This window comes from Palaemon carinicauda, chromosome 29, assembly GCF_036898095.1.
Source record: "Palaemon carinicauda isolate YSFRI2023 chromosome 29, ASM3689809v2, whole genome shotgun sequence".
Lineage (NCBI taxonomy): Eukaryota > Metazoa > Arthropoda > Malacostraca > Decapoda > Palaemonidae > Palaemon > Palaemon carinicauda.
The window spans coordinates 87,223,013-87,243,012 of NC_090753.1; the positions used below are offsets into that span (position 1 = coordinate 87,223,013).

The following is a 20,000-nucleotide window of genomic DNA, read 5'->3' on the forward strand; positions in this document are numbered from 1 at the left end:
GGTACCCATGCACCGTTCTCAGACAAGCTGCCTAACCTTCGGCTAGGGAGCGTCCTCCCTTCCTTGGTGGCCGCTTTGGTACAGAGCCTCTCCTATAGAAGACCCTTCTTCTTCTCCCCTCCCCACTTATCTCTTGTATGGCCTAGCCTATACAGTACTTAGATTAGTCTATACCCATCTGTCCCCTGTCCTACAACTCCTCCTTAGGGTGGAGTGATAGGGCTACCTTGAGTCCCTGTGTGCAGTCCGCTCTGGTACATATACCCTTCATAGTGTCCTATGGGGTTAGCCACTGGATGCGTTTTGTCCGCAGGGGTTCTCCCCCTCTTGAGTGTTCCCTAGCCCTCCCTTGGGCTACCCTGGCTCCCGGCCGCCTGCAGCCCCTGCCACTGGGTGATAGGGCTAGACTCTATCATGGGTACACCCATTCAGGTGGGATGTCTTGGGGTCCATGTCCGTACCCCTACATCCCTTCTTCTGTCTCTTTCACTGTCCTGGTGCCGGTCCCTTGCCGCCTCCCCTGTCGGTGATACCCACCTCCCACCCTTGGTGACACATTCCTTGCCCCCTGAGCCGTCAGTCCTCCGTGTGCCGGGGGACTCCCGCCTCCCGTCGGCGTACAGCCGATGGCCTTCCCTCATACCTCTTAGCTTCGGTCGTCCGTCCATCGGTCCGGCCCCCGGAGTGCCGGCATCCACTGACGGCAGTCCGGTTCTGCTATAGCCCTTCCTTGTCCCTGTCACCAAGCCGGCAACTTTCGGCTGCCGGAGCCGCCGCTTCCCGCCGCTTCCCGCCGGCGTTCCGCCGTTGTGGCGGCGGCCGCCATCCTGGCATTACTCCTGACTTATATATTTGTCTTCCCTAATGCCAGAAACTCTGCTGGAGCGGCCTCCGGCGTGCCGTCGGTCTGCCGGAGCCTTCCGGAGGCGTCAAAGCGACTTGCACCCCTTCTCCTAGCTATCATCTCATGCTGATAGCCCTACATTGCAACCAGATGGTTTTACTACATAAATAGATAGGTATTATCTTACCGTTCTATTAATAACCATGCTGTCTTCTTGCATATCACAAATTTCCAGCATGCTGTGTGTATCTTAGCACGGCTGGTTGCCGGAAACCGTTACCCTATGGGATCGTCTACGTTCCCAATTCTATGGTCTGAGTGGCCTCAGTCCCAGTTTTATATCCTTGGCAATTCCTACTAGAATTCCCCCTGCCTCCCTGGCAATCTATGAAGAATTCTGCCCTGTGCCCTCGGTCACAACAAATTGCCTATGGATAAGGTTACGGTAACCAGCCGGGCGGGTTACACGGAGTATGTGTCTATCTCCTTCATTTCCGCCCACTCTCAAAACATCACATTGTTTATACCACTTAATATTAAGTTAAAGATTAATCCTTTAATATTTAACTTTAGAATATAAGTCATTCTTATGACTGCCCCATACTCATGTTCTCTTTCTCTTACAGGAGGAGTACGTGAAGTGCGATCACGGCTTCTGTGCAGTGAAGCGCCCGCACTTTTATGGGCACACGGCGTTTAGGACCCACGCCCCTTGCGCCAACAAGAAAGGCGATCTGAAGTTTTGGGACCCGCAGAACTGTACAGTCTGCAAGGACCGCCTGGTCGAGGCGTTCAATAATCCTCCCTCAGCGGAGGTTAGGGACGCTTCTCGAGAGAAGCTACGCAAATGGGTGCGTGGCTTCCAGAAGAACGCCACTGGACCATACCTTGCCACTGAAGACTTGAGGGCCTTGCTTTTCCCGAAGGCATCCCCAGACTCTGTGGTCCCCAAGGATCAGATCCCCACCGTCCAGATAACGGTGGAACCCGATGTAGTCATGGCCCAGTCCATGCACGAGTGTCCCCTGGATACCGACAACGCGGAACCTATGTCGGAGGTGTCGGAGACCACGGAGAGGAACCTCATGGCCGAAGAACTGGACTAAGAGGAAGACCAAGTGGAATACACCGAGTCGGAGCAAGAGGTCGCTCCGCCTTCCACCCCCGCCCCAACTCCTACACCGACAGATGTATCACTCCCGTCTACCTCCGCCACCCTGGACCCCATCCCATCCAGCGCCCAAGAGTTGTTCCGTATGCTCGAAGCTCTTATGGACAAGAAACTCCGTGAGACACACGAATACATCAGGACCATGGGAAGTTCAAAGGAGCCGAAAAGGATTTCGATTAAGGACCTCCCGGCATGTTCGCACGCCAAGCCCTGGAGGTATGCCGAGCACATGCCTATCACAACGGGCAGGATCTTCGTCAGTGAGAAGATCGGCTCGGTTGCCCTGGAAGAAGTGGAATTCTTCCCGAGTTTTGAGGCTTATCCGGACTGTTACATCCGACTTCGATCCGAACCTGCCTCTAAAGAAGAGACCGAACCTAAGGAAGTGATAGTGTTCGATCTCCCGAAGGCCCAGGCTATGCTGGCCAATGCTGTTAAAAGTAGGGGTTTTACCTGCTCAAAGCTTCCGGCGCTGAGCAAGAAGCACCCTACCTACGTCGCACCAGATGATGCGATCCTCCCCTTCATGGAAAAGGCCTTCGCTGCGGTACACAAGGCAGTGGAAGAAGGGAAACCTTGCCCTGCACTGGAGGAGTGCAGACCCTTCTCCCTGATTACTCCCCTCGATGTTCGACACTGGAAAGATGTCCAGCATACTTTCGTGGTGGGGAAACTAGAACCTGACGTTGCTGGACGTCAGTTTGACGAAGACCTCCCAAAACTTAATGACCATCTCCTTCGTCGGGAACATGACACGAAGGAAAGGCTCGCCACATCCATGTCCCTCCAGGTACAGCTCGACGTCATGGCCGGTGACACTAGAGTCCCCGATCACTACATGGTGCTCGCCAAAACGCATTTGGCGACTGTAGTTAAAGACCTGTACAGCTTCATGAAGGCTCGTAGAGCCTGTCGTGTATTCGTGTTCTCCAGTGCCACAGTGAGACACGAACCCCGGAGGCTGATTTCCTCCAACATCTGGGGTAAGCACCTCTTTCCCTCTGCCCTTGTGAAAGAGATCATCGACAAGGCCGCCACGGAGAACAGGAACCTTCTCCACAAGTGGGGCATGTCGAAGAAGAGGAAATCCTCTCAGGACGACGGCCCTCAACCTAAGTGGAAATCCTCCAAGCAGAAACCCCAGCAACGTCAACAGAGACGGCAGTTTCCGGGACCCGCTACTCCCCAAGTGGCAGCTCAGCCACAGCAGACCTTTCAGCTAGTCACCCAACCGGTCTTGTCACAGTCGCCGGTTTTCACCCCTGCTTTCGAGCAACAGACGACTACCTTTCGTCCCAAAGGTAGAGGCTCAAACAGAGGTGCAGGCAGAGACGCATCTCGCCGTCCCTCCAGAGGCAGAGGAGGAAGGGGAGCTAGCGGCCGAGGCAATAAACCCTCGGGACACCAGAAGCAATGAAGTGCTTCCGGTGGGAGGAAGACTGCGCCAATTCCAGGATCGTTGGACCTTCGATCCCTGGGCACACAGCATCGTCAAGAAGGGTCTAGGCTGGAGTTGGACTCAACCACCCCCAACCTTCCAGCAATTCTTCCAACAATCAACCACCCTTCTGGAAGAATATGTCCTAGATCTCTTGAACAAGAAGGTGATAAGGAGGGTAAAGTCAACCAGGTTCCAAGGGAGACTGTTTTGCGTCCCCAAGAAGGACTCCGACAAGCTCAGAGTCATTCTAGACTTATCCCCCCTCAACAAGTTCATAGCGAACAACAAGTTCAAGATGCTGACTCTTCAACAGATAAGGACCCTTCTGCCTCAAGGTTCCTACACGGTCTCCATAGACCTGGCGGATGCCTACTGGCACGTTCCAATGAACCACCACGCTTCCTCCTACCTAGGATTTCGACTCCAAAGGAAAAGCTACGCCTTCAGGGCCATGCCCTTCGGCCTCAACGTGGTCCCTCGGATCTTCACAAAGCTGGCGGACGCCATCGTTCAACAGCTTCGCCTCCGAGACGTCCAGGTGATGGCCTACCTCGACGACTGGCTAGTCTGGGCTCCATCGCCCGAGGATTGTTTAAGATCCTGCAACAAAGTTACCCAGTTCTTAGAACACATGGGATTCAAGATAAACGCGAAGAAATCTCGCCTCTCTCCAGCTCAGAAGTTCCAATGGTTAGGAATCCAGTGGAACCTTCAGTCACACCGCCTTTCCATTCCCCAGAAGAAAAGGAAGGAAATAGCAGGGTCTGTCAAGCGACTGCTGAAATCCAAACGGATCTCAAGACGTCAGCAGGAACGAGTTCTAGGCTCTCTACAGTTCGCCTCAGTGACAAACCCAGTGCTACGTGCACAGCTAAAGGATGCCGCGGGAGTCTGGAGACGTTCCGCGTCCATCGCTCGAAGAGACCTCAAGAGACGGCTCCCAAACAGACTTCGGCTGCTCCTAAAGCCGTGGTCGGAAGCAAAGGCCCTGAAAAGGTCCATCCCTCTTCAACACCCACCTCCATCACTCAACATCCACACGGACGCTTCGCTGGAGGGTTGGGGAGGTCACTCCCACCAAAAACAGGCTCAAGGAACATGGTCTCCCCTATTCAAGACGTTTCACATCAACATCTTGGAGGCCATGGCGGTCCTTCTAACTCTGAAGAAACTCTCCCCGCCTCCCTCGATCCATATTCGTCTAACCCTAGACAACTCGGTGGTAGTTCGATGTCTCAATCGCCAAGGCTCAAGATCGCCCCAGATAAATCAGGTGCTTCTGACAATCTTCCGTCTGGCAGAGAAGAAGAAATGGCACCTGTCTGCAGTTCACCTACAAGGATTCCGCAACGTGACGGCGGACGCTCTATCTCGGACAAGCCCAAACAGACTTCGGCTGCTCCTAAAGCCGTGGTCGGAAGCAAAGGCCCTGAAAAGGTCCATCCCTCTTCAACACCCACCTCCATCACTCAACATCCACACGGACGCTTCACTGGAGGGTTGGGGAGGTCACTCCCACCAAAAACAGGCTCAAGGAACATGGTCTCCCCTATTCAAGACGTTTCACATCAACATCTTGGAGGCCATGGCGGTCCTTCTAACTCTGAAGAAACTCTCCCCGCCTCCCTCGATCCATATTCGTCTAACCCTAGACAACTCGGTGGTAGTTCGATGTCTCAATCGCCAAGGCTCAAGATCGCCCCAGATAAATCAGGTGCTTCTGACAATCTTCCGTCTGGCAGAGAAGAAGAAATGGCACCTGTCTGCAGTTCACCTACAAGGATTCCGCAACGTGACGGCGGACGCTCTATCTCGGACAAGCCCGATAGAGTCGGAATGGTCTCTAGACGCAAGATCGTTCTCCTTCATCTCTCACCAAGTCCCAGAACTTCAGATCGATCTCTTCGCAACGAGCGACAACAATCAACTTCCTCGATATGTGGCCCCGTACGAGGACCCCAAGGCAGAAGCAGTGGATGCCATGTCACTGGATTGGAACAGGTGGTCCAAGATCTACCTGTTCCCTCCCACCAACCTTCTGCTGAAAGTCTTCTCCAAACTGAGAACCTTCAAAGGAACAGCAGGCCTAGTGGCTCCCAAGTGGCCTCGGAGCAACTGGTACCCCCTAGTCCTGGAGCTACAACCCACGCTGATCCCTCTCCCGGGCCCAGTTCTCTCCCAGCAAGTACAGAAGTCGACTGTCTTCGCTTCATCATTGAAAGTCAGGAACCTTCATCTCATGATTTTCTCTCCCTAGCCGTGAAGAAAAGGTTCGGGATATCAAAGAAGAGTCTCGACTTCCTCGAGGAATACAAGACCGAATCCACACGACGGCAATACGAATCATCCTGGAGAAAATGGGTCTCATTCGTCAAGGCAAAAAATCCTACGGAAATCACCATCGATTTTTGCATGTCCTTCTTCATTCACCTTCATGGACAAGGTTTGGCAGCCAACACGATTGCTACTTGCAAATCGGCCTTGACTAGACCACTAATGTACGCCTTCCAGATTGATCTTTGATCTGTCCAACGACATCTTCAATAAACTGCCGAAGGCATGTGCTCGTCTACGCCCAGCACCCCCACCAAAACCGATCTCCTGGTCCCTGGACAAGGTGCTCCATTTTGCCTCCAACTTGGACAATGATTCGTGCCCTCTCAAAGATCTGACTCAAAAAGTTATTTTTCTTTTTGCTCTTGCCTCAGGAGCCCGAGTCAGCGAAATAGTGGCATTATCAAGGGACGAGGGTCACATTCTGTTTACAGATTCAGGAGACCTTACCCTCTTCCCAGATCCGACGTTTCTCGCCAAAAACGAACTACCCACCAAAAGATGGGGCCCTTGGAGAATCTGCCCCCTGAAAGAAGATGCCTCTCTATGTCCAGTAGAGAGCCTCAAGGTCTATCTTCGTAGAACTTCTGACTTTGGTGGAGGCCAACTCTTCAAAGGAGAAACATCGGGCAGCGACCTGTCACTGAAACAACTACGAGCGAAAATCACCTACTTCATTCGCAGAGCGGATCCTGACAGTACACCCGCAGGTCACGATCCTAGAAAAGTTGCATCGTCTCTGAATTTCTTTCAGAGTATGGATATTGAAAGCCTTAAGAGTTTCACAGGCTGGAAATCCTCGCGTGTTTTCTTCAAACATTATGCGAAACAAGTGCATGAAGTCAAACATTTTGTGGTAGCCGCAGGTAGTGTTATGAAACCTGCACCTAACTCTGCATAGAACAGTGAGTTACTTGGGACTCTAACTCCTCGGGTGCCTATGTTGACCCTCGTGTGATACGTAGTGATTTCAAAGACACTTAGTGCTTTTCATATACTGTTCTTCTCCCAGGTGAAATGTCATAGTCGTCACATGAGTGCCGCATGCCTAGAGCATGATGTGTTTCCTTTTTAAAGACTGAGGTTCCTCTGGAACGAGTGCCTACTAATAATTTGAAATTCTCTTTCAGATTCAAGAGCAAGTCTTTCATTACTATGTACATTATAATTTGTTGTAAATTACTTTTACATACTTATTACATTTAATTACCATATTCTGCAATTGTGAAATAAAATTTCTATTTTATTACTTGTGCGTCTCAATCCGCTCCTACTTATACTATGAACTACATGACTGTCATAGATTTATTATCCCCTTCCTCTTATATACGATGAAGATTACTAAGGATTCAATCCTTATTATATACTCACCTCTGCAATGTAATATTCCTACCCGAATACTTACTTACATCATGCCTTCGAGACCAGACGATTCTCTCTCTTCACATACAGTGCCTAACCACCACTTGTCTGCTTTTGAGAATGTTCCTATATGAATACCACCCATTCAGTCTTGTCTCCGAGTTCTTCATGTTCTCCCAGCAAGGTGGGTAGCCCTTCAATGACCACTTTGATCTTCAGCATGGTCCGTTGGGACTTCACTGCCAGGGGGGCAGGAAGTTCTCTTCCCTACGGTTCCTCTATTGAGATTACTATGCTAACCTGTTCAAAGCCCTCGGCACTTACACTAAAAAGGGGAAAATCTACCACGATACATTGATTCTCTGGTATTCTTCCATCAGGACGCCATGGCTTGAGCCCAAAAAACGGATTTTGAGCGAAGCGAAAAATCTATTTTTGGGTGAGATAGCCATGGCGTCCTGATGGACCCTCCCTGCTACTTCGTCCAGTTTTTCCAGGTCCCACCCTGTCCTGCTGTATCATGGTGATCGGCAAGCAACTGGCTTCAGGATGAGGACGGACGTGACATCATTTAGCAATGGCACCCGTTTGTTTACGTCTCGAGTACCAAAAGTAGCCACGGACGAGATTAGCTGTGGAACGGCTCCCCAGCTATTCTCCGCCCCTACACATCGAAGTGTTAACTCTATGTGGGGTGCAGATAGCTATGTGGCGCGTTAATACATGCGTCCCCTGTTGATATACGATGTCTTAAAGGGAAACCTTTAGGATACTCGCTCCAGAAGTTAGAATTCTGTGATAACCTGTGGTTAAATTTACTGGGAATATCTAGTAGTTATATACCCAAGGAAGCTACCAAAAAGGAACCTTCCATCAGGACGCCATGGCTATCTCACCCAAAAATAGATTTTTCGCTTCGCTCAAAATCCGTTATTTCTTCCACCCCTGGATGAAGCCCACAAGTTTCTTAAAATTAAATTGATAAATCCTTCATGGCAATTATCTTAAAATATCTTAAAAAAGAATAGATAGCCTATATAGAAAAATAATCTGATTTCCTTAAATTAAATAAAAGGCGAAGACAAAACTTCCATGATTTTACCAAATGATAATTTTCCTCACATTTTCTGAAATTATTACATAGTCCATCTTAATTTCTTTAAACTATTATGAAATTAGTTAATCTTATATCAGTAGTATGTATAGAATTTCGGTCTTAGTATTAGTGTAGAATATATTCCTATTTACTTAAAATAGGCATGATATGCAGCATTATTTTCTTTCATAATTTAATTATTTTGCCCAATTATTATCAAGCCTCAATTTCCATTAAATAAAATCTAGGATCTACTATTCAAACATTTTTTTTCCAAGTTACGTACTTCTCACGTCACATTAATCTTAAAATTAGTAAAATCTGAATAAAAATGAACAAAATTTGTCTTGTAAATGCTGTATAGTTAAGCAAATGTCACTATTTTGTATTTATAGTAATTTCTAAATGTTATCTAAAATTTGGTAAAGTCTAGTCGGAGGTACATCTAGTTTGCCTGAAAATTATATACTATATACTAATGTAAATCTCTCTCTCTCTCTCTCTCTCTCTCTCTCTCTCTCTCTCTCTCTCTCTCTCTCTCTCTCTCTCTCTCTCTCTCTCCTAAAACAGGTGCACGAGAAGGAGTCATCGACTTCACCTATCCTTACTACATCGAGAGTCTGACGTTGGTCTCCCGCACCCCGAGGGAACGAAGCAAGACCTTAGCAGCAGTTTCTCCATTCACTTCAGTGGTATGACCTATGAAGTTTACATTTCTTCTTCTTATTTTTATCTATTCCCTGGGAGCCCAATGGGACGATAAACTGAGAGAAAGAGGCATAAATGATATGGGGGAAGGGGAACGAACCGGGGTCAAACCATAAATGAATTAAATGCTAATTTTCTTGATAAGAACTGAAGGATGGCACCTTGTGAAGTTACCCCTTCAAAGGAAAAATGTGTAAAATATAACCACTCCCTGATACACACATACACAAAGGTGAAGCACTTTACCAACGTTTGGTAGGTTGTCCGGGACAATAAACTGAGGACAATGGGGTATCAATGATATGGGGGAGGGGAACGAACCGGGGTCAAACCATAAATGAATTAAATGCTAATTTTCTTGATAAGAACTGAAGGATGGCACCTTCAAAGGAAAAATGTGTAAAATATAACCACTCCCTGATACACACATGCACAAACTTGAGAGGTGAAGCACATTGCTAATGTTTGGTAGGTTGTCCCTCATTCCTGGTCTCACAACCTGGCCCCCAACCACTTCACTTAGCTGTAAGAATTTACAAAACAAGATTCCACCCAGTTTAAATACCTAGCAATCAACTTTTAATAGAAAATGGACCTCTTGATTGGGTGTTCGGTTGATAGTCGACTGTTGTGAGTCACATTTAAGCAAGAACAATGATCCATCAAAATGAAAACCATATCTATCTATACAACAGGTTTGGTTAAGCATCGCCATCTCCGTAGTGGTCACCGGCTTCATAATAAAGGCACAGGATTGGCTCGACCTCCAACAAGGCACCGAGAAGTGCCAGCGGCTCAAAACAGGAGACTCAGTCTTCGGTTCATTCCGGTCCCTGATGAGGCAGGACAACCTGATCGACCTTAAATCATGGTCTCATAAAGTGACCTTTCTGTTTTGGTCTATATTCAGCTTCCTTATATCAGGTATGAACCTTTGTTTTTGTCAGAATTCAAAGTGATGATGGGCTATATGAGGTCATTAGCTCTTTTTGTATGGGTGTGGTGTATTAGAGAGAGTTGGTGAGCATTCATAGTTTTATTCGAGAATGAATGCATGTTGCCAAGATGGTAGTTGATCTAGATTATTGAGTAGTAATTTTTTCGCTATCTGCAACACATACTTACGTTATATGCATTACAGCTCGTGGATTGTACGCAATATAAGCTACCCAAATATTAATACTGTAACTAACAACGTTGTAACTATACATAGCTACATGCATTATACTCTATTCAGCTAAGACTGCTGTGCTGTGGCCGGTGCAGATATGATTATCATCATCATCATCTCCTATGCCTATTGACACAAAGGGCCTCGGTTAGATTTTGCCAGTCGTCTCTATCTTGAGCTTTTAACTAATTACTTCTCCATTCATCATCTTCTACTTCCCGCTTCATAGTCCTCAGATATCATACATTGTAACTTTCAGAGATATGACTTGATAATGCTTAAAATCTATAGCAGAAATGGTACTGTACTGAAGATGTTAAAATCTCCTCCTTGAAAAAATCAATGAATCTCATCCCAAACATTTCATACCATTCCATCGTTCCCAGTTCTCTACTCTGGCATGCTGACAGCAGCCCTGGTAATCCCAGCCTTTGAGAAACCTATTAACGGACTGACCGACCTTCCAGTTGCTATCAAGGACGGATTTACTTTGGTCGTGACTGAAGACAGCAGCAACGAGCACATATTCAAGGTAAGTTTGATGGGAAAATTATGGGAGGCAAATTAGCCTTCCCTCATCTCAAGTGCGCATTACTAAATCGGCAAGAGTCTGCTCAGTGTTGGTCTACAGTACTGTATTCTACTTTACAATTTTGGCCATACAACCTGGTGCCAGGGCTAGGTAGGCCTTTCAGTGTCCAGGTGCAAGTGGGGGGGGGGGGTGGAGCAGGAACCCCGGCCGTTGCGCTATGAAGTAAAAGTTAATATAGGCTGGACAGCAAAATAAAGAAAGCTACTGTATTTGAATGCATATCCAAGAATAGCATGACAGAAAAGACAATAGCCTAATGTGGAGGAAGAAAAAACAAATGGGTCTGCTCTACGTTATGCTACTCAAAAGTACGTAACTTTTTCTCAACCAAAAAACCACTATACTTTCATAATCTCATATAGTTTCTGGTTTTTTTAAAGTATGCAACAGGTGGCATCTACAAGGACACTTGGAAGCTCTTCAACCATGTTGAGAAGTCAAAGTCATTCATCAAAAAGGCTGACGATTCATTTGGAGGAGTAAGTTTTATTTACCCTACTCAAGTCATGTAATTTTCTTAAGTATTGTCTTTCTGCTTGCACTTAAAGGATTACCAAAACTTAATTAAAAAAGTTAATCAATCTTGTACAAGCTACCGTCTGGTGTAACTGACCTTCGATTGCCAAAAGATAGGAGTTTGTCTTCATAAATGAAGACACCATTAGTCATTGTTCTTTGAAACTCGCAATAAAAACAGAAAGCCAACAGGCTAAGAAAATGTCAGCATTGAAAGAAATTAAACAGTATATACTGTCATCTAATCTTCTTTCAGATTCTCGATAACAAACTAGTTCTCATCAACGGTCAGCTAAGCTCAAGGTATCTAGCCATGGAGAGAGGAATTCGAAGGTACTACTTTGCCAGAGACTCCTTCGCACCACAGTATTATGGAATGGCTTGTTTCCAAGGAGCTCCCTTTACATCTACCTTCAACAGACTGTGAGTTTTACTCTTTGTTAGGCAAGGTAACTGCAGTGCTTGGCCTGTTATACTGAACAAGATATTATTATTATTATTATTATTATTATTATTATTACGACAAGTGGAAAATCTTAGATATATATATATATATATATATATATATATATATATATATATATATATATATATATTTTTTTGGGGGGGGGGCTCAAGCCATGACATCCTAATGGAAGGTTCCTTTAGTAGCTTCCGAAGGGTATATATGACTACAGTGATATTCCCAGAGAATCAAACCAAAGGTTTCACAGAATTCTAACTTCTGGCGCGAGTACCTTTAAGATTACTCTCAAGGGTATCGTATATCATCAGGGGACGTATTCTTGACACGCCACATGGCAATCTGCACCCCGAATAGCCTTTACGTCTCTAGGCTCTAGGGGGAAAACGTGGCAGAATAGAAGGGTAACCGCAACAAAGATTACCCTGGTTCCCCTACTACAATCGTATCAAAACCGCGCCAACTCCCTCTGGCGGTCATTCCTTTATCTGTAGCGACTCGCTACGGTGGTGTTCCCTGTCGATCTGACATTTCCGATCGATTTCTGGGAATCTTTATGCTTCTACGGCTTCTTTCTCCATCTAGAAAGTTGAGTACTGATTCTTTACAATATGTAATTTAGTTCCAGCCTCGCAATGAAATTGTGTATTTCTTGTGTGCGGATCTTTGCCGATCGCCGGTGTCGCCATGGCGCTGTCGTTCTTTGTACATGTGCTATTTAGTTAGCAGAACGATATTCCGGTGTAAATAGCTTATTCATTGTTATGAAAGCTATTTAGGCATTATATATTGTAAAGATATCTATAAGCATATTTTTCCCTTTCCGTGGCGATCGTATATGTCAGAGTTTTGGTGATTTAGGTAACCGAAATCTCGTCATGTCTGGGTAACATAACCTAGACAACATATACTTACGTCATTTCCCCGGTTACCCTTGTGTATTGGTTATCATTCCTGGAGATCGATATCTCCTGGAATTATATTAACCATCATCAATCTCACTAGAGATTTATGGGTAATCTCTCTTCCCTCTGAGAGTAGCCTTAGGCTACAACTCTCTGCGTCGGCCTTGAATTTCTAATTCAGGCATGACTAGCCTAGAGTTTTCTGTCTCATACCTTAACGGCCGTCGGCAAGTTTTGGGATTCGATCAGAACCTCAGAGTATTTAGTCTTTGTCGGCAGTCGGTCGGCGGGGTGATTGCATTCCCTTGCCGTCGGAACTACCGGCATAGGAGGCTAGCCCTCCCTAGACTACACCTGAAGTGGTCGAATGTTACCGCCACCTTCTCCCTGTGGTCTAGTAGACTAGTCCTATGCTCGCCGACCCTAGGCTATAGAGTCGTATACTCTTGTGGCCTAGGATGGCGCCGGCATTGGAACTCTGTTTCTCCCTTGTTGAGAGGAACGGCATGAGCTGCCGTCCCCTTAACTGTATTAGCACCTCCTAAGCTGGAGAATAAATGATTCTCCTGCCGCTTGTGGTCGTGCCGGTACTGAAACAGAGTTTCTTCGAGGTGTGTAGATCCGGCAACATTGTCGGTCCCTCCTATACCTCATATAGGACCCTTTCCCCTCCCCTCTCTGTTCTTTTACGATGGCCGAGCCATTGTCTTTCCTGTGCTGGAGTCCTGCAACCTTACCATTGCAGGTGGGTTTCCGGGGCCGCCCAGACCCCCCCCCCCCCCTCCTCAGTCATCAGCTGTCGGCGACTGCCGACTGCCAACGGCCATGACGGCTGTCGGCGACTGCCGGCTTCCAGCGGCTTTGGCGGCTGTGGATGGGAGGCCCCTTTTGTCACCAAGGTTCTCCAGTTCTCCCTTGAACTGCTAGCCACAGTTTCTGTTGTCGGCGTATTGTTCTGGCCGGCAGTAGACTGGCACAGATAGATACTGACTCAGTAGGTAGTATGCCGACTGTACTCGTGCTGCCGGAGGCTGGCCTACAGTAGTAAGCCGGCAATAGTACTATGGCTAAATGGAAGTGAACCTTCTTTTCGGAGAAAGGCATTAAAATTAGACTTTCACATCTTTTATTACTGTATACATATACAGTAATAGATAGCCTTCACTCCATGCTTTCTCTCTCTCTCTCTCTCCTTTCTAGCTTGCTAGATGCTCCGACAATAGCTAGCTAATCCGGCAATATTCCGGCTGAACTACAGTATATGTCTATACAGGTAATCAGTATAATTGCAGTATAGTATATACAGCAGATGAATAACTATCGTATATATTATACTAGTAGTTATTTCCAATATATCTTGGGTATCCCTGCCCAGATATTTGCTGAACCCAATTCTATATTGATGGATTAATATTTCATCAATATTCTGATTTGAAATCAGTTTCCATTTACCCTGTAATATTGAATTTCGTAAAGGGCTGGTGGTGTGACACCTCTAACCCCTATAGGGGAGAGCCCTTATCCCTGAGTTTCCCTGATCAAGAAACTCCCTGATTTAATATTGTACGGGAGGTCACAGCAAATAGATTGGTTGGGATGCATAAGTATATGTCTTTTATTTTCTGCCGACTGAACTACGGTATAGGTCTATACAGGTAGTCAGTATATTTGCGGTATAGTAAATACGGCAGATGGATAACTAACGTATAGATTATACTAGTAGTTATTTCCAATATATATTGGGTGTCCCTATCTAGATATTTGCTGAACCCAATTCTATATTGATGGAATATTTCATCAATATTCTGATTTGAAATCAGTTTCTATTTACCCTGCAATATTAAATTTCGTAAAGGGCCGGTGGTGTGACGCCTCTAACCCCTAAAGGGGAGAGCCCTTATCCCTGAGTTTCCCTGTTCAGGAAACTTCCTGATTTAATATTGTAAGGGAGGTTGCAGCGAATAGATGGGTTGGGATAGACAAATATATGTCTTTTAATTTCTAATCAACATATCTTGGATGCGAGCTTCTGCTGTTACCACTCCTATTTCGAAAGAATGACATTCCTTCGATACTCTGATTGTGTATCAATCCTCCTTACCTCACAGCGTTAAGCATAGAAGGGGACAGTGCATGTACACTTCCTTACACCTAGGTGTTCGAGCCCCCTTTTCTTCAGGGAATTCCCCGGTTGGAGGAATTTCCTTAAGACTGAGGAGAAGTAACAGCATTGGCTCACAAGGGATACACGGGTATGTGTCTCCCACTATCTCTTTTAGCTTTCTGTCCTAAGCTATTTTGTCAAAAGACAACTTTGCAAATTGCCTATCGATGCGATAATCAATTGAATACTCCTTTCTGTTCTCCCTTCCTTACAGGAGGGACACCAGATGATGCATTGCAGTCTTCCGCAGTTATAAAGATGAGCATTTTCACGGACATAATATATGCAGGTTCCCCCAGCAATATTATTTCCAAAATCCCCAATCTGCAGGACGGCAGTCTAGAGCTGTCGAACTGTGGTTGGTTTCGTTTCGAAAGTTATCTCTTAAATGCGGTTCAACTGCGAACCCGTAAAATGCGAGAACTCTACGGGAATTGGACCGAAAACTTCACTTTCTCATTACTAAAAATGCCGATTTACTGCTCCTTTTAAAGGTTTTTAAGGTCTAAACCCCCAACCCTGCCTCTCAAGTTGAGGTTGCAGACACTAACGGCATTGGTGAGTCTGAGCGGGACTCGAACCCCCGACTGACAAACACTGGGCAGAGACTCCACATTCAAGCCACACCTTGTAGTGAAATCAACGACAGCAGTCATTGTTTCACTGTCACATCTGACTCCACCGCCAAGAGCCGGCAGTGTGTGCCCTTGGTCACCACTCAGTCAAATAGATGAGTTGGTATACCTTCAATCGACAGCCCGCCAATTCCCAGCGGTCTGCCGACAGCCCGAGGAGTCTTCTCTGGTTCAGAGATCCGCTGACTATGCGTATAGTTTCACCACTACCCAGTCACATTGAATACTGGCTCGGATGGTGTGACGTCTGTCAGCGACCCGCTGACAGCCGACAAATCACTGATATGTCGAAGACCTGCTAGCCATATCGGTACTGAAGTACTGTGCCAATTAACTTACCCCCAAGCACTAGCCTTGACGGTAACAGGTCAGTTGTATAGGGGTATACAATACCCTGTACACCTGCAGTTTAGGACCATATCGCAGACAGAAATCCTTGGTACATAACCATACAATAGAATGGTTTTCCAGTACGTTGTGCTTCTAAGCACAACCCCTTGCTGAGACCTACCTGATTTGGGGGATCCACACCCCCCCCCCCCCTTCTTCCTTACGCTGATGCTTCATCAGCCTCTTGATTCTCATTATTAATTCCCCGGATGTAGGGCGCTACTCTAGCCTTATGGACTAGAATCTTCCATCGGCCTCTACTTGAAAGGGGATGCCCTAGAATCAATAATTAGGAAGACCGCAGCAGTTGGCTGGAAGGATTTACACGTCTGTGTCTCTCCTCTTTCCAGCGTACTTATCCTAAGCTTTATACAATAGAAAGGAATCTTCTATTACAGTGAAACACTGAAAAGCTGATATAGGCGAACAGTCAGGTATGGCCTGAAAGGAGAACGGAAGGGTTTCTTAGTTCTCCCTAGGATGTTAAACTGCATCCCACAGTTACAATGACCGTTGTTCCACAGACAGTCAGATTTATACACCTTCGGATCAAGCGAAGCAAACAGACGCTTCTGGTAGGAGGGAAGTTCCTCCTGGATCGTCGGACCTTTGATCACTGGAGTCCAAGGCCTGACCAAGATGAGACTAGAATGGAAATGGACATACCTCCACCATCCTTTCCTCAACTCTTCTTATATTCAAATTCCCCCTAGAAGAGTATACCTTAAAGCTCTAGAGCATACTAGCGGTGAGGAAAGTAGAGTCCATCGATTTCCAATGAAGGCAGTTTAGTGTTCACATGAAAGACTCAAGAAATCTCTGAGTCATTCTGGACTTGGCGCCACGCAACAGGTTCCAATAGAACAGCAAGTTCAGAATGATAATCCTTCTGAACATAAGGACCCTATTCAGTAAGGGGTGTTGACAATCTAGCCAGCCCTGGAAGATGTCTATCAGCAACTTCCAGTCAGTCACCCCCTCCCCTCCTACCTAGGATCCAAGTTATGGAAGATAACGTATATCCTGGACGAGATTCTCGTCGGACTAGTTTCAGTCCTGGGATCCTTACGGAATTAGCAGACACAGTCAAGCGAAACCAAGCCTAGAAAGAGTTCAGGCAACGATGGCCCTGGACGACAGGCTGGGGTGGGCAGCACCCGAAATTACTGTCTATGAGCATCCATGGAGATGATCCGGCCCTGGAACATTGAGGATGCAAACAATAGAATCTCGATTCTCTCCAGCTCAGGGGCTTCAATGTTTTAAAAAATCATTGAAACCTGTAGTCACCCTAACGCCCCCTTTTCCCCTGGGGATGTAAAAGGAGATCGCAAGGTCTGTCAAGAGACTATGGTAATCCTGTCAGGATTCCATAACGCTAACAGGGAGGAGTTTCGAACTCTCTCCAGTTCACGATGATGACAGACCCAGTGCTACGTGCACAACTATAAGATGCGCTAAGAGGCTGGAGAAGATACGCATCAAACGCTCGAAGAGATCTAATAGGACCAATGATGGTCATTCCCTCTCCGCTTACCCTACAATGACCAAAGGCCACGGACCCGTAGGCCATTTTAGCCCTGTAATGGGTGGATAAACTCTCTCCACACAGATCGGACCTCCTCAGGTTGATCTGGAGCATCGAAGCGATAATGAGGCGTCAAAACTGTCGAGGATAAGGGACGTCTCATTTCATCAGGGAATGCTAGCCATCCCTTCCTTAAGGGAATGGCGCCTATCAGCAGCTCGTTTATATATGATCCGCAAGGTGACAGCGGATGCTCTTCTCGGGTTCCACCCATTAGAGTTGGAATGGTACACGGACGCAGACCCATTCCCTCCCAGAAAGGGACAAGTCCCCGAGCTGCAGATCGTTCTCTTCATCATGAGCGTTATCAAGATACTATCTCGTTATTTAGTCCCATACGAGGACCCTCTAATGAAGGTAACAGACATCATGTCTCTACATTAGAAGTGATGGACTTAGAATTCCTATTCAGCCCATCAAAATTTCCTCCAGAAGGCCCTCTACATGCTGAGACCCTTCCAAGGAAGAGGGGCTCTATTGGCTCCCAGAAAGCCCAAGAACATCCCGTTCCCTGCAATGAAGGAACTGTGGCTGAGGCTAGTCCTAGTTATGCACCTAGGATTATCCAGGAGGTTCAGAAGTTTTCTGCCTTCTATTTATCACAGTACACCTGATCCCTTCATTTTACGAATTCCTTGCCCTTAACGGTTAGGAAAAAGACTGGGATTTTAAGGGCAAAATAGAATTCCTAGAAGAATACAAGTCTTGTCAACGAGAAGACAATACGAGTCTTCTTGGGAAAGTAAATTGTTTTGTAAAGCAAACGGGCCCAAAAACAATCTCATGATCTTCTGCCTGTCCTTCTCTGTCCACCCCTATATTCAGGGTCTGGCGGCCGACAGCACGTTGGCCTTTGAGGAAGGAGGCAGTGTATCCTTGAATACTATGAGAATGCTAGTTCTTCGGCCTTGTCTCCATATAAACCCTTGAGTAAGCACCAAGGGTATGGCCGACTTTGCGAGAGAGGTCACTTAATGGGATCTTTGGATCCATGGACCATTATCTCTGTGCAAGTCAACCTCGACTAGACCTCGTCTATATGCCCTTTAAATGGATCTAACGATTGGAATCTTTAATAGATTCCCGATAACATGTGCAGGCTTAGGCCCGCAACGCCACTAAAGCCCATCTAATGGTCTTTGGACAAGGTCCTACATTATGCCTCACCTGTGAACAATGAGGATTGTTCCCTCAACCATCTAACCTAAAAGGTTATTTTTTCGGTTCGCTATAGCCTCTGGGACTAGAGTTAGTGTAATAGTGGCCCTATCCTGAGGGCCACATTAAGTGAGAGAACTGCATCTCTTTCTGATCTAACCTTTCTCATTAAAGACGTCCTACCTACTAAGAGGTGGGGCTCCTGGAGAATCTGCCCTCTGAAGGAAGATGTGTCTCTAGGTCTGCTAGAGCGTCTAAGGTCTATCTTCATAGAACTTCAGATTTCAGGAGGAACAGCTCTTTACAGGAGAAAACTTTGGATCAAACTATCCACTACAACTGAGGGCGAAGCTCACCTACCTTTTTCGCGGAGCGGATCCTGACAGTACTCCTGCAGATAAAAGATCCGAGGAAAGTTGCTTCATCACTGAACCTTTCAGTGTGTGGACTTCAGCCTCTTCGTTCACCTACTGATCGGAGGTTGTCCAATGCGTCTTACAGACACTATACTAAGCAAATCTATGGAGTGAAGCAATATGTGGTGGCGGCAGGTGCTATTTGGACCCTGTCGTCTAGCTCTGCGATGAACAGTAAATTGATTGGGACTATCAATTAAAAGGAGAAGGGGTCAGCAATTTTCGTGTGACCTCCATTTGAATAAGTGTTGCCAAGGTAACACTAAATCTGTTCAGAATCTCAGGTGTGAAATTATACGGATACCCCTAGTGCCGTGTGTACATAGTACACAGTGTTGTTAGACTATTTCATGTACAGAAATTATAAAGAAAAGTCTTGTTAAAAGAGCTTTTCTTCAGTTTGAGAGTGGCACTCATCATTTCCCCCTTTCTAAAAGGGGAACATTATTTTCTGTGTATGTCTCTCGTATAATTTCCTTATCATGCTACATTCATTTAGCATGTAGTCATTTATTAGGAATAAATGTCTATTAAAATGCAGTTGCGTCCTAATTCGCCCAACAATTGCATGTTTTAAAATACCAGAGTTCCTTAACTTACTCATGTAAGTATTTCTCATATCATTGTATGCTTACAATCAATGGATGGGGACACTGATATTGGTTCCGCAATATATACAATCCTTGAGACCGGTTGTATTCTCAGTGTATACTTATGTTTGTTCATACAATATATGCTACCTTGAGGCCCTTTTCCTACGTCTAAAAATGACTCTTCCCTGCAGGGGGCAGGAAGCACTAACATTGTTATGCTTAGTGATGATGACGGATAACGGTAACATCATTTGTCTCAATTGACCCTTTTGGCCGTGGAAATATTGCCCCAAGGTTAAGGCACTACCACAAAACCACAGATACATTATTTCTCTGGTATGCTTCCATTAGGACGTCATGGCTTGAGCCCAAAAATCGGATTTTGAGCGAAGCGAAAAATCTATTTTTGGGTGAGATGGCCATGACGTCCTAATGGACCCACCCTTCTTTTCT

General features: G+C 46.1%; 1 protein-coding gene across 1 annotated transcript in view; it reads left to right on the forward strand.

The window, feature by feature from the left end:
• Positions 1 to 20,000, forward strand: part of LOC137622854 (glutamate receptor ionotropic, delta-2-like) — a 28,259-nt gene that overhangs the window by 1,956 nt on the left and 6,303 nt on the right. The window contains exons 2-6 of the mRNA XM_068353429.1: positions 8,819 to 8,940; positions 9,652 to 9,880; positions 10,514 to 10,659; positions 11,100 to 11,198; positions 11,492 to 11,658. Of these exons, the coding sequence (XP_068209530.1) occupies positions 8,819 to 8,940; positions 9,652 to 9,880; positions 10,514 to 10,659; positions 11,100 to 11,198; positions 11,492 to 11,658 (763 nt within the window). The remainder of the gene's footprint in view (positions 1 to 8,818; positions 8,941 to 9,651; positions 9,881 to 10,513; positions 10,660 to 11,099; positions 11,199 to 11,491; positions 11,659 to 20,000) is intronic.